Source organism: Phaseolus vulgaris, chromosome 7, assembly GCF_000499845.2.
Source record: "Phaseolus vulgaris cultivar G19833 chromosome 7, P. vulgaris v2.0, whole genome shotgun sequence".
Lineage (NCBI taxonomy): Eukaryota > Viridiplantae > Streptophyta > Magnoliopsida > Fabales > Fabaceae > Phaseolus > Phaseolus vulgaris.
In genome coordinates this window covers 36,526,265-36,545,532 of record NC_023753.2, presented here as the reverse complement: position 1 = coordinate 36,545,532, position 19,268 = coordinate 36,526,265, and the positions used below count along the sequence as shown (strand labels likewise).

The window sequence follows — 19,268 nt, the reverse complement described above, 5'->3', positions numbered from 1 at the left end:
CATCCAGAAGGTCATTTATGCTGTCCAAATAAGCTTTCAGATAATCTGAAAGTGACTTAGTAGTTCCAGATTTGTATATCTGGAACTTTGTAATTTGACTTACAGATATAAATATCCGGAAGACAAAAATTTAAAATTATTAGGACAAAATAGTCATTTCACGTGAGTGTGTTATAAAATATAAATAATATATAAATAACTACAAGCTTTCTATTTATAATATATAAATAATAATATATAAATAAGTACAAGTTTCTGATTTTATAAGATTCAGTAATAGTAAGAGTTTAATATTTTGTGTTATTTTAAAAAATTATTATTATAAAATTCTAACTCATTTAAATATATAATGTAAAAAGTTGTACAGGTATACAAAAATAATTACTCTTAAAATGTTGAAGTGTCATTAATTTTAAAAAATACCAATTGAAGTTATGGTAAGAATGAATTACATACATAATGAGCTCTAAAATTAGTGATAATCTGATCATTAATTTTCTGAATTCAAAATGAAAATAAACTTTATCATCCAGCTCCTCATTTTAAGTTGGATAATTAAAATTATCTTACCTTCAATTTTTTAAAATAATGTTTGTGATCCAAATATTTTCTTTGACAGAATAAAAAATGTCATAGTTACAAATGAAATGTTCAAGAAATATCAAGATCTCATCTAATGGTTACTTAGAAAAAGTCAGTCAACACCAATTTGATATATTCTGTAATCTAATTCCATGGTTGACCTTTAAATGAATGTTGAAAGCTGTGATTTAAAGAATTTTTCTCACCTTCTCATCCTTGAATTGTTCTTTCTTATCACCTCTTCTAAATAATTAAATATAAAAAAATAAAAAAATATAAAAAAGTAAAAATTTATATATAAAAAAGATGTCCACATGAGTTAGATGACTTCATTGAAGATATTTTTCATTTTAAAGTTTATTAACTTGGTTATAATTTTACTTTGAAAACACGTTTTAGAATATTTGAAATTTCTACAATGTTTTTCATAGTAATACTTTATATATTAACGATATTTATATTTTAATTACTATATCATGATTTCATATTAATGAGATGTATTGATTGATTAAAAGGGTGATAAATTATTTTTAACTTAGTGAGAATGTAAGTATTTGAGGTGTAAACAAGTTATTTAGTTCATTATATTTGGGTGAATGTATTATAAAAATCAGTTTATAAGGTGATTTTATTATTTTAATAATTTTGTTTGATTATTTTTTTCACAAAATATTTTATTATTATATTTAATTGTTTGATAGTGTAAATTCTTACTTTTATTCTAAATATCAATCCATTGGTTGCTTTTATTAGTTTCATACTTAATAATTGTGATTGAAAACGAAATAGGAAGAAAAAAAATTCACCCAATTGCATGTTTATACAAGTTTTCTGAATTAATATGTGTAAAGTAACTACTAGGACCAAGTCTCTAAAAGATCAAATTCTTCCCTATAAATACCCTTAAGAAGAATTTGGATATTAGGGTTTCATTTCATCAAAATTTTCATTGCCAAAAATTATGATATCTCTTAGATTATGCTATCTTCTCCTCACACTTACATTCTTTCTTCTTTTCACTCAAACATATTCTGAAGATGGAAGAAAGGTAAATAAATTTTCATCTCAAGTTTATTAGGTGCACTTTTAGTTAAGGAAATTATATATAGTGTATTTTTTATCATCTTTGAAAGAGATTTTAGTAAAAATATAGTTTTTAAGAAAATGATATTATTATTTTCTAAAAAAACATTTAAATTACACACTCTTGAAGAAATATGTATATATTTGTGCATCTTTTGAGAATAAAAAGACTTTAATATGTATATTCTAATTGTTATTTGAATTTTATCAATTTTGAGAACCCTACTTTTATGGCAAGCTATTATGTTTTAGAAAGTTGAGGAAATTTTCAAAATGTGTAAAAAATGAATATCGAAATTGAGTGTATTTTTTTATATACGAGTTGCAGAAAAATTTACATTATTAATCTATATAAATAATAATAATAATAATGAAATATGAATTTTGAAATAACTATTAATATAAAAATATATTTTATGCATCTCAGAAATTGAATAATGATATAAAACTCTTTGTTCATACATTAATTTTGCTATAAATTTTAAGGTCTAATTAACTTACGTTCTACCTACCCTGATATATTAATTGTCTGAAAATGATTGGTTTATATTATATATAGATAGATAATCAGAAATTTAAAATCTGAGTTTAATCTCACTTTTAAATATGTTGATATATTAAAAAAAATTAATACTTTAAATTATAAAAATTAAAACATTTTTTCATTATATATATATATATATATATATATATTTCTATTAACAATAAAATAAAAAATGAATTAAAATATAATTCTTATCAATTTTTTATATTTGAAATAAAAATTATAAAAAAATCATAAAAAAATATAAGATAAGATTTAAAAAATCAAATTAAAATTTCACATAATAACTTTTATTATAAAAATATTTTATGTACTATACTTTAATCTCTTTATGTCGGGGACATTTTGTGATTCAATTCAAAGAAATTCAAATAAAATTATGAAATTTATTTAAGTTCCTAAATTAAACATTTTTTTATCCCTAAATAAATACATGTTTTTATTTTCTCTTCGGTCTTTACTTGATAAATTCGAAAACTTCAATAAAACTATAAGAACTTTTTTTTAAGTTTCTTTATTTACAAGAATTAATTTAACATGGAAATAAATTTTTAGATTGTAAATAACAATTTTCTGTATTTTATTTTGTATTTTATTTTGAAGTCGTACATTGTGTACATGGGTGATTGTCATAAGGGCGTAGAATCTACGGAATCACTTCACATCAGTATGGTCCAAAATATCCTTGGCAGGTTAATAATTCAATTTTCTTTTTAGTTTTTTCTATTATTTTTTTAACTGTTTGTGATAGGATTTGGTTCAATTTTTTTTATTTGATTTGAAATTTTTTTTTATAAAACCATTGGAATTAAATATAAAATAAGATGATGCTAAATTTGGTTTAATTTTAACTTAATATAAAATATAAGTCAAATCAAATCATGTTTTATAATTTTGGTTTGTACGAATTTTAAAATTTTCTTATAAAGTTGTAAATATTTTATAATTGGATTTGTCAAATAAAAAGATTCATCGTCAAACTTTTTCATATAACTGCTAATTATTTTCAATTGTTTCGTAGTTTAACAAATCACATAACTTTGTAATTATAAACATAATATATTTATGTTTGTTTTCTAAGTGTTTATTAATTTAAAATATATAATATTATATTTTAATACAGTCAATGATTTTGTTTCCTTAGTCATTTTCGAAAATCAAGTCAAATTTATTAGTCGAGGAAAAATTAGATAAAAAGTAGAATTTTATCAGTTACTAACTAAGTATATATTTTTAGAATAATTAAGGAATTCAATAGTACTAGTAAATTTATTGCCATAAGTTTTCTTAGATAAGAACATTGTCATAAATTTTTTTTAGATAAAAAGTGATGTTCTAGTATCTTATATGAGTTTTCTTGTGATTTATTGGTATTATATTAGTTTGCTCATGGATATTGATATTAAATTTTTCAGCATGAAAGAACCAACAATTCTATAGTTTGAGGGCATAAATAATTTATTGAGGTTTTAGAGTTTAAAAATAATTGCACTATCTATGCTAATTTCTACTAATATATTAGTTACATGCATATCAATTTCCAATGAAGCATTAGCATAAACATTTTTTAAAATGGTTTTATTTTATGAAAATCATGATCAAGTAAGAAAGTGTTTTACTAAAATATTTACCATTTCAAATGCCATCCATGCAGCAAATTTCCAGCAGATACTTTGCTGCATAGCTACAAGAAGAGTTTTAATGGTTTTGTTGCAAAGCTAACAGAAGAAGCAGCAGTGAGAATGGCAGGTATATTGATTACATTACATGCATAATCTCTCTATCTCATATCAAATTAGCTTTTTATGTATCAATGTAATGAATCATACTTGTGATTCTGATATTTTCTTAGGATTGGATGGTGTGGTTTCTGTATTCCCAAACAAAAAGAATGAACTGCATACAACAAGGTCTTGGGATTTCATAGGCTTATCTCAGTCTGTAGAGAGAACAAGTACAGAGAGCGACATAATTATTGGAGTGATAGATTCTGGAATTTGGCCAGAGTCTGATAGTTTTAATGACCAAGGATTTGGTCCACCTCCAAAAAAATGGAAGGGCAGTTGCCATAACTTCACCTGCAACAAGTACATAACATTCCTTACACTCATATACATCTATAGCACTTTGTTAACACCAAACCATAAAACTGATTTTGAGCATCTAGAAGTGAGATTAGAAGTTTTTATTATACAAGAAATGTAGAAAAGCATAATCAATGTTTTCTTGTTGCTTAAAGCCAACTCCTTGCACATTTTAGCTAGAAAGATCATGGACATAACAGTTGAAAATTATAGTTTTCAGATGAATTTTCGTGTTAAAAATGGATTTTGATCACTAAACATGGTCTCTCACAGGTTGCATTAGAAGCATCTTATAGTCTCTTGAAAGTTTGATATGTTACAAATGAATAACTTTTAGATGGAATAACAGTACGAATGTTAATACTTTTTAGATTTTTCTTTAACTCAGTTGAAAGTTTGGTCTTGAATTACTTCTAAATTCTCCTCTGTTTGTTTGTCTTATTCTGATTGGTGTCTTATCCTTTGACTTGACTTTTCTTGATTTAGCTTGTTTGAGTTTGTATTTGTTAGACGGGGTTAGGTGTGTAGTTGTTTGGAAGGTGCTGTGCTGAATGGTTGTTTTAGTTTTTTTTATTTGGATTGGATCGCCTCTGAAGTAATTCATATGTATATATTGTTTCTTGCTGATAAAATAAACAATGTTAATACTTAAAAGACAAGAGTAAAAGTATCTAAAATGTTTTGCAGAAAGATTTACTTTTAGCAATCTATTTATGCATGTTTTCACAACCCTTTTTGCAGTAAAATAATTGGAGCAAAATACTTTAACATGAGGGATTCATATGAAAAAGATGACTTCATATCTCCAAGGGATGCAGATGGGCATGGCACTCACTGTGCATCCACTGCTGCTGGAAACTCAGTTAAGTCCACAAGTTTCTTTGGCCTTGCCTCTGGGACAGCCAGAGGAGGAGTTCCTTCAGCACGCATTGCTGTGTACAAACCTTGCTGGTCATCAGGTTGTGAAGATGCTGACATCCTTCAAGCTTACGATGAAGCCATTGAAGATGGTGTTGACATCATTTCCATTTCATTAGGACCTTCAGAAGTAGTACACAACAGCTATTTCAATGATACATTTGCCATAGGGAGTTTCCATGCCATGAAGAAAGGCATATTAACGTCCACTTCAGCTGGCAATAAGGGTCCAGAGTTATATACAATATCAAAAAATGCACCATGGTCACTTTCTGTAGCTGCTAGCACTATAGACAGAAAGTTTTTTACCAGTGTTCAGTTGGGTGATGGCACAGTTTATCAGGTAATTCAGAGTACAACTGTTTGTTCTTACATCATATTTACATTCTTATAACTCACTTTTGTTTTCTATATATTTTTTTTTCAATTTACTCTTCTTTACTGCATTTTTCCATTTTTGAGCTGTGAATAGTGTTTTCAAACTTCAGAGTTTACATACTAATGAATTTCTCTAAATTTCACAACTCTTAAGAGTTCACATGTTCATTAATTAAAAAATTGATAGTTGTGTTAACCATGCTAGTGAGGCTTCATATTGTGATCAATGGCAAGCCTTCCTTTGTTTTAACGAATCAACAAACTTTATTCAATATTCAGGGAGTTTCTGTTAATACATTTGATCTAAAAAACGAGAGCTATCCATTCATTTATGGTAGAAATGCACCAAACATCAGTGGTGGATACAATAGTTCCATATCCAGGTACCAAAATCTAATCCTTCTCTCTAGTAACAATTTTACAATTACACTTAGTGAGTTTCAATACTTTATCCTAACATTATCACTACATAGGTTATGCCTAGAAAATTCCTTAGACGAGAATTTGGTGAAGGGAAAAATTGTTTTGTGTGATGGTTTTCAAGGACCTTCATCTTTGGGATTGGTGTCGGGAGCGGCTGGTATTTTACTAAGAAGTTCAGTGCCAAAAGATGTGGCTTTTATATATGCATTGCCAGCAGTTGTCATTGGCCTCGTAGATGGTGCAATCATACAATCTTACATAAATCTATCAAGGTATATTTTACCTTTTTTTTTTCTGTCACATGTACCATATGATTGTGTAGGTCAAGTTTGATTCTTCTGTAAATATGCATTTTTCCTCTCTTCTCAAGAACAGAACACTAATTTTTCTTCTTCTGAGTTTTACTATTTTCTCTTGCTGGTTCTGAGTTATGACATCTCATCTGAGAAATTCTTATTATATCTTAAGAGTTTGTGCACCATATCACAAATAAGTTCTTAAAAACAATGTGGTACCACATATCTCATATCAGGACCTCTCTTTATGTTCTTAGCCATCTTTACTACACTTTGAAGTTAGAATAGAAGATTAAAATTTGTTTTTTCTTCTGATAAAATGCATGCCATTTTCATTACATATGACTAATTTGTATTGTGTTAACTGCATACTACAGTAATCCCACTGCTACTATATTTAAGAGTAATGAACTTAAAGACTCATTAGCCCCTTACATAGTTTCATTCTCATCTAGAGGACCAAATGCAATCACTCCAAACATTCTTAAGGTAACTTTATGCAATGTAATACACATAACAGTTTCTATTTCCAAAGATATAGCTAGCCTACTCTAACTATTTCTTGATTTTGTAGCCTGATTTAGCTGCTCCAGGGGTTAACATTTTAGCTGCATGGTCTCCAGTTTCTCCTGTTTCTGATGTCAAAGGAGATACGAGAATTGCAGACTATAATATACTGTCTGGCACTTCAATGGCATGCCCTCATGCTACTGCTGCTGCAGTTTATGTCAAATCATTTCATCCTGATTGGTCCCCTGCAGCAATCAAATCAGCTCTGATGACCACTGGTAATCACTGTTCTCAACCTCTAAATCACATGAATGTTGCTGATGAACATTTTTCACAAAGAAAGTAAAAATGTAATATTGTTATGCATGAATGTATTTTGATATGATTGTTGTTCTTTTGCAGCTACCCCAATGAGTGCATTACTTAATCCTGAAGCTGAATTTGCTTATGGTGCTGGCCAAATCAACCCTATGAAGGCACTAAATCCTGGTTTAGTTTATGATGCAAATGAAAGTGATTATGTTAACTTTTTATGCGGCCAAGGATATGATACCAAAAAGCTAAGAACTATTACAAACGATCATAGTAGCTGCACACAACCCAAAAATGGAATGGTTTGGGATCTTAATCTCCCATCTTTTGCTCTTTCCATGAGCACTTCAACACCTTTTAGTCACACTTTTCATAGAACGGTTACCAATGTTGGAACCAACACATCAACATATAAAGCTAGAATAACTGCACCTCCATCTTTGTTAAAATTCAAAGTGGAACCAGATGTTATTTCCTTCTCATCTGTGGGTCAAAAGAAGTCCTTCACTCTTGTGATTGAAGGGACACTTAATGCAGAGATAGTTTCGTCTTCTTTGATTTGGGATGATGGAACTTTTCAAGTAAGGAGCCCTATTGTTGTGTTCACTGCATAAAAATGCTTATACTTAAAGCAATAAAAAAAAAATCCTTATATTATTCTTATGTATGCTTTTGTTTACTGTTATAAAACTGAATTTTTCAAACATATCTGTTGTAGTATTGTATAAAAACTATAATCACTAACTTTTTCAAAACTTATTAACACATGTCAATCTTTCTTAAATTAATGTTTTAAAAATTGAATTCTAAATTTTGAAAAAGTAATTTCCATTTGGTATTATTTACCCTCAACGTTCTAAAATTAATTTTTCTTGGTTCACTGGTTCCGAATAAACTTGATCATTTTAACACTTGTTTTTTAAATATTATCAAATTCATTTTTTTCTTTATTTTTGAAGGTAAAACGAGCCTTGGTGATAACTACACTACACAATGTTATACTATTTACTGGAAATAAAAAGAAGAACCATTTGCATTTGCATGCATGAATTATTACTACTACACTTGCAGAAACATTATAATAACAACACAATTACTAATTTTGCTAAATTTATAAACCAAACAACCAACAAACACTATTTATTGAGTCTGCATAAAAATGTACATGTCTGCACTATACTCAAACTTTTACATTGGAAAAATGTACATGTCTGCATCATCATCAAATGTACAGAATCATCAAAGCATTGAACTCGATAGTGATATTCTATCTCTTATGTGATACAAAGCTAACAATATCATAAGAGAAAAAAGAGGAAGGATTAAAAGTAGATGAGGTTGGATATTCCTTTTGTATGAAAGGATGATCCAGAAGCATTTTGGCTGTCCATCTCTCCTTAGGGTCCTTCACAAAACACTTGCTCAAGAAGTTTTTGCAATCCCAATTAAGTTCATTAGGTATCTTTGGTGCTTCTTGAAGGAATCCAAGCTTCCATATTAGCTTTTGCTGGCTTTGTATATCACACCATGCTGGAGATCCAGTGATCATCTCAATGACAATGCAGCCAAGAGACCATATATCTAAGGGTGCTTCCATAAAACCTACAACAGATTCAGGTGACATGTAGAAGGGTGTGCCTCTAAATCTGATCTTCCCTAAGTCATCATTTGTCTCTCCTCTAGTTTTGGACAATCCAAAATCAGCAATCTTCAGTTGATACTTTGCATGAGCGTCAGATGAAGGAAAGAGAAGAATGTTGTCTGGTTTGAGATCACAGTGAACAACTCCTTCTCTATGAATGCAGCAAAGTCCCTTGAGAAGCATATGAGTATAGATTATCACTTCCTTCTCTTCCAGTGCCTTCTTTCTTATCAAATCACCAAAAGAACCATGAGGAGCAAACTCCATAAAAAGATTGCAGATCACAGAACTTTCTTCCAAACTGTACTGACAAAAATAATATTGGATGATCTCTTGACAACCTTTGAATAACTCCAATATCCTTTTCTCCTTTTGGAGTGAATCAAAGGAAAAAGAATAACGATTTGAAGTTTTCACTGCTGCAAACCTCCACTTGTGTTCTTTTGGAAGAATCACACCAGCAAGATACACCACAGCATATGAACCTTTCCCTAAAACTCTCAAATTCTTCCACTCTGCCATGTATTCTGATTTCACTGGCACTTGCATACACCAAATTCTATTCTAATTTTACAAAACAATACAAAAAAAATTTAAGAACAAAACAAGAATTATAAAAAAGAGAAGAAACTAAAAGAAACTTTAATGCATGCATCTATTTCACATCCAATGATATATATATCACAACCAAATTTTCATCTTATCTTTGAAAATATTTGTTGATGTGAAAAGATAATTGAAGATATTGTTAAACTGTGTAATTCCTTATTTTAACTAATTGAGTAGTTAAAAAAAATATATCTGATGAGAAAAAAAAAAGATTATGGATGATTTATACGATAAATCATTAGATTTCTTATCTTAAATTAAGAATATAAAATTTAATCTAGTATTAACATAAATAATGATGAGAATAAGTGTTATTTTATATTAATATTTTACATATATTTCGGAAATTATTGAATGTATAATACGGTTATGGCAGGAAATTATTAAGTATTGAGGTCCTAATATTCTATCCGGGAATTTAATTTATTCTATTGATGATGTTATTAGTGCATAAATAATAATTTGGGTAATTTAAAGATTAATTATCATTTTGAAAAAGATTACAAATTATATTTACTTGTGATCATGTGTACCAAATATTAGAGAAATACAATATAGTTTATTTCATTAAGAAAAGAAAGAATATAGTTTAATCATGACTTTGTGTGTGAGATTTGAAATGACTTAATATAACTGAAAAATATTACAATTTATTTTTAACAAAATTTAATACAAAACAACTTTCAAACTAACTAATTAATATAGATGTATGTACGAAAAAATAAGAATAAAAAAGTAGTTTTATGGTAAATCAAAATAGATTTATTTACGAGGAGTCTAGAAAAAAATATAATTTAAAATTATTGATAATATCCCATATTTAAAATGTAAAAAAAAAAAAAAATCTTATGTTTTAGATTATAATTTTATCTTTTATTCTTAGGATAAAGATAAGATTTCATCTGTTAAATAAAAGATAATAAGATAGATGATTTACTAAGTAAAATTTTATGATAATCTTTATTTATTCATATCTTTTCTTTATTATATCCTATATTTTTTATATTAGATTTGGTTTATAGCTTATTCATTTCATCTGTTAACTAAAATATAATAGGATAGATGATTTAATGAGTCAAATTTTATGATAATGTTTATTATCTTTTCTTTATTATATCCTATATCTTTTTTATATTATATTTGGTTTTTAGTTTATTGGTTTGGTTATCCAATCTATCCTTATTATCTTTTTTTATCTTTTATATATATATATATATTATCATAGTATTTTATATCTGTTTATAATTAATATATTTATAATTTATTCAGTTATATTTATATTAACATGAAAAATATTAATTAAATATTTAATTTATTATATAAATTATAAAAAAAGTGGTCCACATTATCATCCTTAAGAAAACATTAAGATGTCTCTAGCAAAATTTTGATGAGATCACAAGTTTCATGAGTGCAAAGGAAAAAATGTCAAAAATTTGTACCTTATTATTATAATTTTTAAGTAAAATAAAATTTAAAACAATTAAAAATTTCTTTTTATCTTTTTGACTAATGGATCTCGAATTAGACTTAGACAATTCCTTAATTTTGGTTCCAAACCCTTGAAGTTTCCAGCACCTTCATAGGTTTTTTTGTCACCCTATACACAACGTGAAAAATACCTTTTTAACCTTCTTGTGCCACCCCCATAGAGTAGCTTTCGGATCATGTAATCCGGATATGCATTTGAAAAAAGACTTATGGATTACATAATCCGGAAGCTAAAGAAGACTTTTAGATTACATAATCCGGAAACTGATCATGCATCTGAAAAAAGACTTCTGGATTATGTAATCCAAAGCTAATTACGAATTTGAAAAAAGACTTCCAGATTGCGTAATTAAGAATATTACAGAGAGGTATTTTTGGAAATATGAAAATATATGGAGGTGGGAGGAGAATATATGGAGGTGCAGAAAGACACAGCCTGAAGTTAGGAACCTCTTTAAGTTAGAACATGCTAGGACCAACACAACATGAAAATCTCAAGGCAGTTTCTTCCTGCACCCCTATATTTTTCTTCCTGCACCTCCACAAGGTTGCGCAATGACAAAACTGTCCCTATATAAAATTGTACTTTTTTTTTAATTCCGAATTATGAAATCCGGTAAATTTTCGGATTGACGCTTCCGGTAAAATTTTGGATTGGCGCATCCGGTAATCTCCCGGATTGGTGCTTCTGGTAATACAAGAATGACAATGTTAATCTAAAATAAAAAATATTCAAAACATCCATAATTAAAAAAACCACTCCGGATCCACCAATCCGTAATTCAAAATATGCATTCTAGATTCAGAAATCCATAATTGAAAAAAAATCATTCTAGATTTAGCAATACAGAAATCAACAATTTATGTAAACTTTGCTTCTAACACCCTCTCATTCGAAAAGCAACATAATTCACTTTTGGATTGATGAATATGTAGGTCAGTTTTGGAATTTACAAAATTGGGATGTATGAAGAAAAATGTAAGGGTGGAGGAAGAAACTGCCGCAATCTCACATGACCAAAAAAATTGTAAATTCTTTTCCTATTTCTTTTATGTAATTTTAACTTTTCAGTTTGATGGAATATGTTCATATTACTTTTAGTTTGGTTCAAATAAGTTTTTTTTTTTTTTTGTGTTTTTAAGACTTCCCAAGTCATTATGATGACTAATGGGACTTAATGAGTTATTATGATGGTTAATGGGAAGTAAATTATTAGTGAGATGGTTAGTGAAAATTTATTATTTTTGTTTCAAGGATTGTGAATAATAATATAATTATTTTTTAATTTATATTATTATTCTATAAACTAAAGGTAATCCAACCTATTAACCTATTAAGAGTAAGTAAAGATTTTTAATTAGGTAGAGTGATGAATTTGCTCAAACCTAATTAGATACATTTATATAAATAACTTTTTATTTTTATCACAGTATATATTAAAAACAATTTTTATAATTATTTTTAGTGTATTTTTTAATTAGACTATTTTATTCTTTATCAACTAAACTAGTTTAATCATTTGATAAATATATAATTGTATAAGATCATGTAACTACATAACCCTCTAATTTAATTCAGAAGAAGTAACTGGATAATCTTTATACTCATGCTGAAAAAAAAAATCTTTATACTCAAAATTAACTACCTAAAGATTTAAAATTGGATATAATATTTTTCATATTATCAAATATTTTCATTTCTCTACATAAATTTTAATAAAATTATCTTTACGAAATTATTTATACGTCCCTATTCAATATATAATTATCTGTATTACTATGAAATAATTAATAAAAAATAACATAGTTATATTGGATCAAGGAGAAAAAAAGTTTTAAAAATAAGGAAAAATTATTAAAATTAATTTTTGGGAAAATTTCAAGAAAAAAAAATATTAAAAGAAGTGTGTTTAGAAAATATGATCATTTATTTATTTGTTTTCTCTTTTCTTTCTTTCTTCAGAAGCAACTAACCCATAACAACACTTCCTTTTTGCTGGATTATCGGAAATAAAATAACCCAGATCTTCTGTCACCGTTATCCAAAACCAAACACTGTCCTATCATCAACACGTTCATTTCTCTTCACAATTCAGAAGTGGCGTTCACATTTTCTTCTCCTTTCCAACGCTCTCAACTCTCGTTGTTCCGCCACGTGTCCCATCGTTTTCCGCATTTGTTTCCTTCCTCCTCAGGTAACACTCACCGATCACTCCCAAACAGTACCTAACTTTTCTTCTTATAAATAGCGCCAAATCTAGCTAACTTTTCTTCGTATAAATAGCACCAAATCGAAATCGAATCATCGTAGGGTTTCCTTTTCCGGCACCGTCATCTGGATCATCTTAGAACTCTACTCTCACTTTTTCGCTTTATTTTCTCCCGCTTTCTCTACGATTTTCCCGGCAAAATTTTGGAGTTTCTACGGCTTTCGCGCAGCTATTGCTATCTGATTCGGACTCCGATTTCGCCTCGCGAATCGCTAGGGTTTTGGCTTTTTTTTTTTTTCCTATGGAGGAGAAGAACGTGTGCGCGTCGGAGTCGGTGGTTGATGGAAGCCGCGATGTTTGGAGTTCGGAACCCTCGCTCGCGTCCTCCGCGGATCACCTCGTAGTGATGGTGAATGGAATTCTCGGACGGTATATCATCGTTGCTTCACTTCGATTTTGATGAGATGCTGTAATTTGTGTTGTTTTGTTTTGGTGTTGAGGTTTTACGGAGTGTTTGTTTGAATTGAGTCTTGTTGCTTTGTGGATTCAGTTTAGTGTGCGTGTTTCTTGAAATTAACTGATTTATCTGGTCGTGTGTTAATTGTTTGTTTCTGCAGTACAACGGATTGGAAATATGCCGCGGAGCAATTTGTCAAGGAGTTGCCTGATAAAGTGTTTGTTCACTGTAAGGCTCTTTGAAAAGCTTTGGTGATTGTACTGGTGTGGTTAAAACAAGAGATTGTTGGTGTTTTGTATAGGATTGTTTGATTTATGTTAAGAATAAATAATGCATTCACTGGTAAAAGTCTTTTACAATGTTGTCTAATGACAAATGAAGTTTCATGCTCGGTAAGTTTATTAGTTGTTAAAATAGTCGCCTTAAAAATCATATGAATGTTGATTTCTGATTAGTTGATATTTAATAACTTTTCAATTAACAGTTTATGCAAGTTGAACTCTTTGTCCTTTATGTTGTGGTTGTAATGGCTATGGCCGACTGAACTGTGATTTGACCTCTTGAATGTTTAATGTATTTTGATCATATGTTTATTCCTGCACTTCCTTTTTTATTCTTTGACTGTGAACTGTGGAGAAGATATCTTTCATTAAGAAATTGTTCAAAATAATGTATCCTTAATTCTTCATCATTAATTTATTGAGTTTGAATGAAAAAATTTCACGGTACTATAATGGATAATTTATTTATTTATTTGTGGTATTAGTTTACTACATTCTTCTTGGATATTAATTTCTTCTCAAAACTAGAATGGGCTATAAATTTTGTATATTGCGCTTGCTTTTACGTTTCTCCATCTTTCCACCCAGGTAGCGAACGAAATGTGTCTACGCTCACACTAGATGGTGTGGATGTAATGGGGGAGAGATTAGCAGAAGAGGTCAGTATCTGATTATAATGGAAACCTGTTTTATGAATTGGCATGTCATGTGAAAGTCATTTTAATCTAATCTCACTAGATCTGTTCTGTTGATTATATTACCCTATCTTTGCCATTATACCATAAATGTTATTGTTCTTATGATATACAACAAGGATTATCCTCAGTATGTAAAAAGGAAAAGAAATAAGTTAACATGTTAGTATAATCCTAGTATTATTTTGATTTTTGAAGTTCTGTGTCAAATCGTATGAAGTATGCTGCACCCATTTGTCTTTTACATATCCTATCTGCCACTGGTGAAGCATACCATGTAGAAAGTTTTTACATTGATCTTTCACAAAATGTTTGTAATTTATTGGAAAACAAAAGAACTGTTCTTACACTAGAATTCTAGGAGGATATAATGTTCCCAAGTTTTGGATGGGCAACAATCTGAGTCTATATGTTTGAAGAAGGAAACTTAAAGTTTGTTCACTAGTAGATATGTCAATTTCTGATGTATGTTGGAGATGGATAATTTCTGTGGCTTTAGGTTCAAATGAATCTGTTTGTTAATCAGATAAATGTAAATTTAAGATCTTTACTCTCTTGATATTTCATGGTATTGGATACCCATAATTATTGGTTATTAACAGACACTTTAACACGTAGGTGCTGGAAGTGATTCGAAGCAAGCCAAATATGCGTAGGATATCTTTTGTTGCACACTCTGTGGGAGGACTAGTTGCACGATATGCAATTGGGAGGCTGTATAGGCCACCTGAAAAAGGATCTATGAAGGACTCATGCAATGAAGAAAGTAAGGAGGGCTCAGTGGGCACAATAGGTGGCTTGGAGGCTATGAATTTCATTGCTGTGGCCACACCTCATTTAGGATCAAGGGGCAATAAGCAGGTACGAATATCTTAATTTTTTGTTTCCCAAACGTAATGATCGAGATTAAAGAAATTGTTGGCAATGTAATAAATCTAGCTTAGCTTAGTTTCAATATTCATTCTTCATGTATACACATCAGGGAAATTTAGGCCTATTCGTCACATATGTATCACCTATAATACTATTTTATGGAAGAGGGAAATCGATTTTAATCAGTAGGATAGAGATTTCCATTATTTATCATTTGTCGTTCTTCTATTTTTATTTTTTAAAATTAATTATCCATGTCTCTAGACATAGACCTGTGTATGGTTTGGATTTTGAAAAAACCGAACCAAACCACTTCATAAAATGGTTCACTTTATGGTTCTTTCATTTTAGGGTTTAGTTAACTAAACCTTTTCTATGAAGTGACTTGTTTTTTTCTGCACAAAACGATATGGCTTTGGAATTAAGTATTGGTAGGGTTGCTTTGGATTTTTTGAACACACCTATGTAGACTTCTTTTAACTAACCCCATTATTAGTTAGTTACAATAATGTTAGTTAGTGGTTTCTTAGTTGTTAGTGACTGAGTTAGTTGGGACTGGAATAATTAGAGAAATGAGGCATATTGCCTATAAATAAAAGAGGAGCTGAAAAGACCAGAGAGACATATCTGCTCGTTTATGAGAGAATTAGGGCCATTAGGCATTGGGAGGTGCAGATCGTTTAAGTTCCGCAAGTTAGGCACTGTATTGAGGGGAGCAATCCCTTGGACTTTCTAATAAGATACCGGGTTTCTATTAATCAGTTCACTCAGCCAGATAACTTATATTTATTGGCTTGTGTTGTCTATTTCATACAAATTTGAACTGTCATCCTACAACTTGTTCCAATATTTGACTAAACCAATAGTAAGTGTTGGAAGGTACTCTTTACGTCCCAGGAACAGTACCCTAAATAAATTATTAATGTATTAATTGATAATTAAAAAGGTCCAAAGTTGACCTGATGCTGTTGGAGTGTAACTAAACTTTTTCAGTATAAATAATTTCTTCTAAAGAGTTTTCTCTTTCTTTCTCCATCAATTTGTCTTCCGAAGAAAATGATTATTTATGGATTTCTTTGATAGGTTGTAATGATGATAATTTTATAAATTATGCTGCAATACCTTCAGAGGGATGACATAAAGTTCTTATGTTTGACTGGGGATATTTTCATGAAAGAAAGTTGTATCTCCTTCTCCTATTCTTACTTCGGTATTTAAATATGTCAATGGTTTTTGAATCAGGTTCCATTTCTTTTTGGGGTACCCGCTTTTGAGAAGGTTGCCAGTTGTGTTATTCATTTTATTTTTAGAAGAACTGGTCGGCATCTTTTCCTTACTGATGATGATGAAGGAAAACCTCCATTGCTTAAACGCATGATTGAAGACTGCGGTGATTTGTATTTCATGTATGTTTGTTACTTCATATATTAGTTTCCTTTTATATAATGTAATTTGCTGATATGGATTCCTTTGAAGGATCTTCATGTCTTATTGTTTTGTGTAGGTCTGCATTGCACAGTTTTAAGCGGAGATTTGCATATTCAAATGTGGACTATGATCGTATCCTATTTGCTTCTTCTTTCTACTAATTATAGGTGCATTTAAGTGAATATTCTTTTATTTGGTTTTCCTTTATAAAATAACTTAGATATTGTTGGCTGGAGAACGTCATCAATTAGACGTCAAAGTGAACTTGCAAATGTATATTTACTAACTTATCTTTTTATGTTGCCTGATTTAATGGATCATTGTTACCATATAATGAGCTAAAACTATTTGGTTGGTAGTGGAAGGATACTGTCAATGAAAAATATACGCATGTTGTATATGAAGAGCACTGCAAGGCTTGTTCTGATTCTGAGCAGTATGACATATCGGAAGATAACAACTCTGACAAGATAGAAGGTTAGCGTCTTTATCTTTAGTATTTTTTTATTAATGTAAACTGATGTTCACCTTATTTACAGTTGTCTTTTGTACGTTTTAGTTATTCTAATTGTTGGGGCACTCTAGACAGAACTGGTCTAGACGTTTTACTATTACCTAAAATTAACCTAATGCTGTCGTTCCCTAAATGTTTTCTTTGTTCTTCAATGGCAATTTGGTTTAGAGTATGGTGTGTAATGATGTGTTACAAAAAAGACCATGCACTAACCTCTATTTAATGTGGGTAATGGAGTCAAATAATGAAATAAATCAGGAAATATAATGAAATATGTAAACCACTCCGGAGATCATCTAAATTACTACTCTGAAGTTACTCTTTTTGAATATTCTAACAATATCCATAGTTGTTTGTTTTAAAAGAAATCCATAATCTCGTGCATCAAGTAACTTTTAAGCATTAAATAATCCCGTATGAAGGTGAGTATCTTTCATGGAGTACAATCAAACCATGAGAAATGCTAAACAGTTTCCGGAAAACAACCCTGATAAACAATGACAAATTTCTTTTTATGAATCACCTAAATACTTATTGGGTCAACTTCATTAAGAGAGATCATAAAAAGGTCCTTACGCTAGATGGCTCTACACTTGTTCTAAATTTTGTAGACCCCAACAATTTTTGTTGATCGCAAGATTTGGTTGTTATAGGCGCCATTGATCTTGCCCTGGATAACTAACATGGCATGAATGACGGTGGTCTGTTTTTATTATTTTACGTTATCTTCAATTTGCAAGATTTCTAACTCAAATGAACAACTGCAGAGGAGCTTGTTACAGGCTTATCTCGTGTGTCATGGGAAAAAGTAGATGTTAGCTTCCGCAATAGCAAGAATAGATTTGCTTCTCATACTATCATTCAGGTTTGTGTCTTGCGATACCCTTGTGATCACCATGTTTGCTTGTCTGCATCCTTTGAATGCATTGTTTTACCTGCACATGTTCTTCCTCCATCCTTTACAATGTTTTACAGGTCAAAGACCAAATCACACAAATAGAAGGTGCAGATGTTATACAACATATGATTGATCATTTTCTTCTCTAGAAGCCTTGTGTCTCTTTAAGTATGCTTCCTTCTTGACAATATATACTTCTTATAGGTAAATCTAAAGGGACTACGCTATTTGTAAGTAAACTAGAATTGATAATAAAAAATTTCTGAAATTGAATTCGTTGTAGGATGGAAACAATTGGTTTCCTGACTGATGAAGTTGACGCGAAGAAGAAAATGAGTTTTTGTTTATGGATCTCATCCATGATCCATCACACTGTATAAACTTAGTCAGAAACCGTGCAATGCACGGGGACAATAGAATTTCTATCTATATTCTTTTTTTTTGTTTATTCGCTTTTTAGGTTATTTATTTATGAAATTGATTTGTATATACCTCGGTGTAAATGTTTTTTACACTGTCATTTAATCATGTACATATAGTATGTACAGTAAATTTATCAACCGTATAATAATTACTTAATGTCGGGTGATGGTTTTTAATTAATTGACAATTTACACTGACTGTACTAAAATTCAACTATTTATTTATTTTTCATTTAGCGCACACATCGTTCTCGATTTTAGAAATTTGATTTAGCAGAAGAAAACATAGTTTAGGCATGTTGCACTTTAGCATTTATATTTGCAACAATTCTCCAAATTATATTTGACACGGCTACACTGCTTAATTAACTATTAATATTCCTTCATTAAATAACTATATTGCCCAAACTGTACATATTTTGCAGTGTATGATAAAAGGACAATTAGAAGTTGATTAAATACTTCGCCAAGTTGCCATGGTAAATGAATTCACATGAACTGGGTTATCTCATACTTAAAAGATTTAATTTTGTAACTTAGTTAACGAATATATGTAATTTAAAGTTTTCGCCCATTGTCTTGTAAACATTAAATATTAAAATACTTATGTGATTTAAT

The 19,268-nt window shown here is 29.6% G+C and overlaps 3 protein-coding genes across 10 annotated transcripts; 2 read left to right on the top strand and 1 right to left on the bottom strand.

Moving 5' to 3' along the window:
• Nucleotides 1-1,505: 1,505 nt before the first annotated feature.
• On the top strand, nucleotides 1,506-7,787 carry LOC137830452 (cucumisin-like). Of its 4 annotated transcripts, XM_068637793.1 has the most exons (10): nucleotides 1,512-1,630; nucleotides 2,813-2,901; nucleotides 3,864-3,958; nucleotides 4,062-4,296; nucleotides 5,035-5,554; nucleotides 5,869-5,972; nucleotides 6,063-6,284; nucleotides 6,686-6,797; nucleotides 6,883-7,096; nucleotides 7,221-7,787. In XM_068637793.1, exons 1-10 carry the CDS (start codon nucleotides 1,544-1,546, stop codon nucleotides 7,742-7,744), a joined length of 2,202 nt encoding a protein of 733 aa, XP_068493894.1. In that variant the 5' UTR covers nucleotides 1,512-1,543; the 3' UTR covers nucleotides 7,745-7,787. The 4 variants fall into 4 exon arrangements, with proteins under 4 accessions (XP_068493896.1, XP_068493894.1, XP_068493895.1 ...); XM_068637795.1 differs by lacking the exon at nucleotides 2,813-2,901 and having other exon boundaries at nucleotides 1,506-1,630; XM_068637791.1 differs by having other exon boundaries at nucleotides 1,520-1,630; nucleotides 5,869-6,284.
• A 610-nt stretch (nucleotides 7,788-8,397) lies between these two features.
• On the bottom strand, nucleotides 8,398-9,294 carry LOC137829454 (mitogen-activated protein kinase kinase kinase 20-like). The gene has a single exon (XM_068636257.1). The coding sequence runs from the start codon at nucleotides 9,292-9,294 to the stop codon at nucleotides 8,398-8,400; it is 897 nt and encodes a 298-aa protein (XP_068492358.1).
• Nucleotides 9,295-12,833: 3,539 nt separating this feature from the next.
• On the top strand, nucleotides 12,834-18,676 carry LOC137830450 (putative lipase ROG1). Of its 5 annotated transcripts, none has more exons than XM_068637789.1 (12): nucleotides 12,834-13,067; nucleotides 13,157-13,511; nucleotides 13,700-13,767; nucleotides 14,409-14,479; nucleotides 15,134-15,376; nucleotides 16,631-16,794; nucleotides 16,893-16,948; nucleotides 17,037-17,089; nucleotides 17,176-17,293; nucleotides 18,098-18,195; nucleotides 18,306-18,396; nucleotides 18,512-18,676. In XM_068637789.1, exons 2-11 carry the CDS (start codon nucleotides 13,384-13,386, stop codon nucleotides 18,375-18,377), a joined length of 1,071 nt encoding a protein of 356 aa, XP_068493890.1. In that variant the 5' UTR covers nucleotides 12,834-13,067; nucleotides 13,157-13,383; the 3' UTR covers nucleotides 18,378-18,396; nucleotides 18,512-18,676. The 5 variants fall into 5 exon arrangements, with proteins under 5 accessions (XP_068493890.1, XP_068493888.1, XP_068493887.1 ...); XM_068637787.1 differs by having other exon boundaries at nucleotides 18,306-18,432; XM_068637788.1 differs by having other exon boundaries at nucleotides 12,901-13,067; nucleotides 13,312-13,511; nucleotides 18,306-18,432.
• The last annotated feature ends 592 nt before the right edge of the window (nucleotides 18,677-19,268 follow it).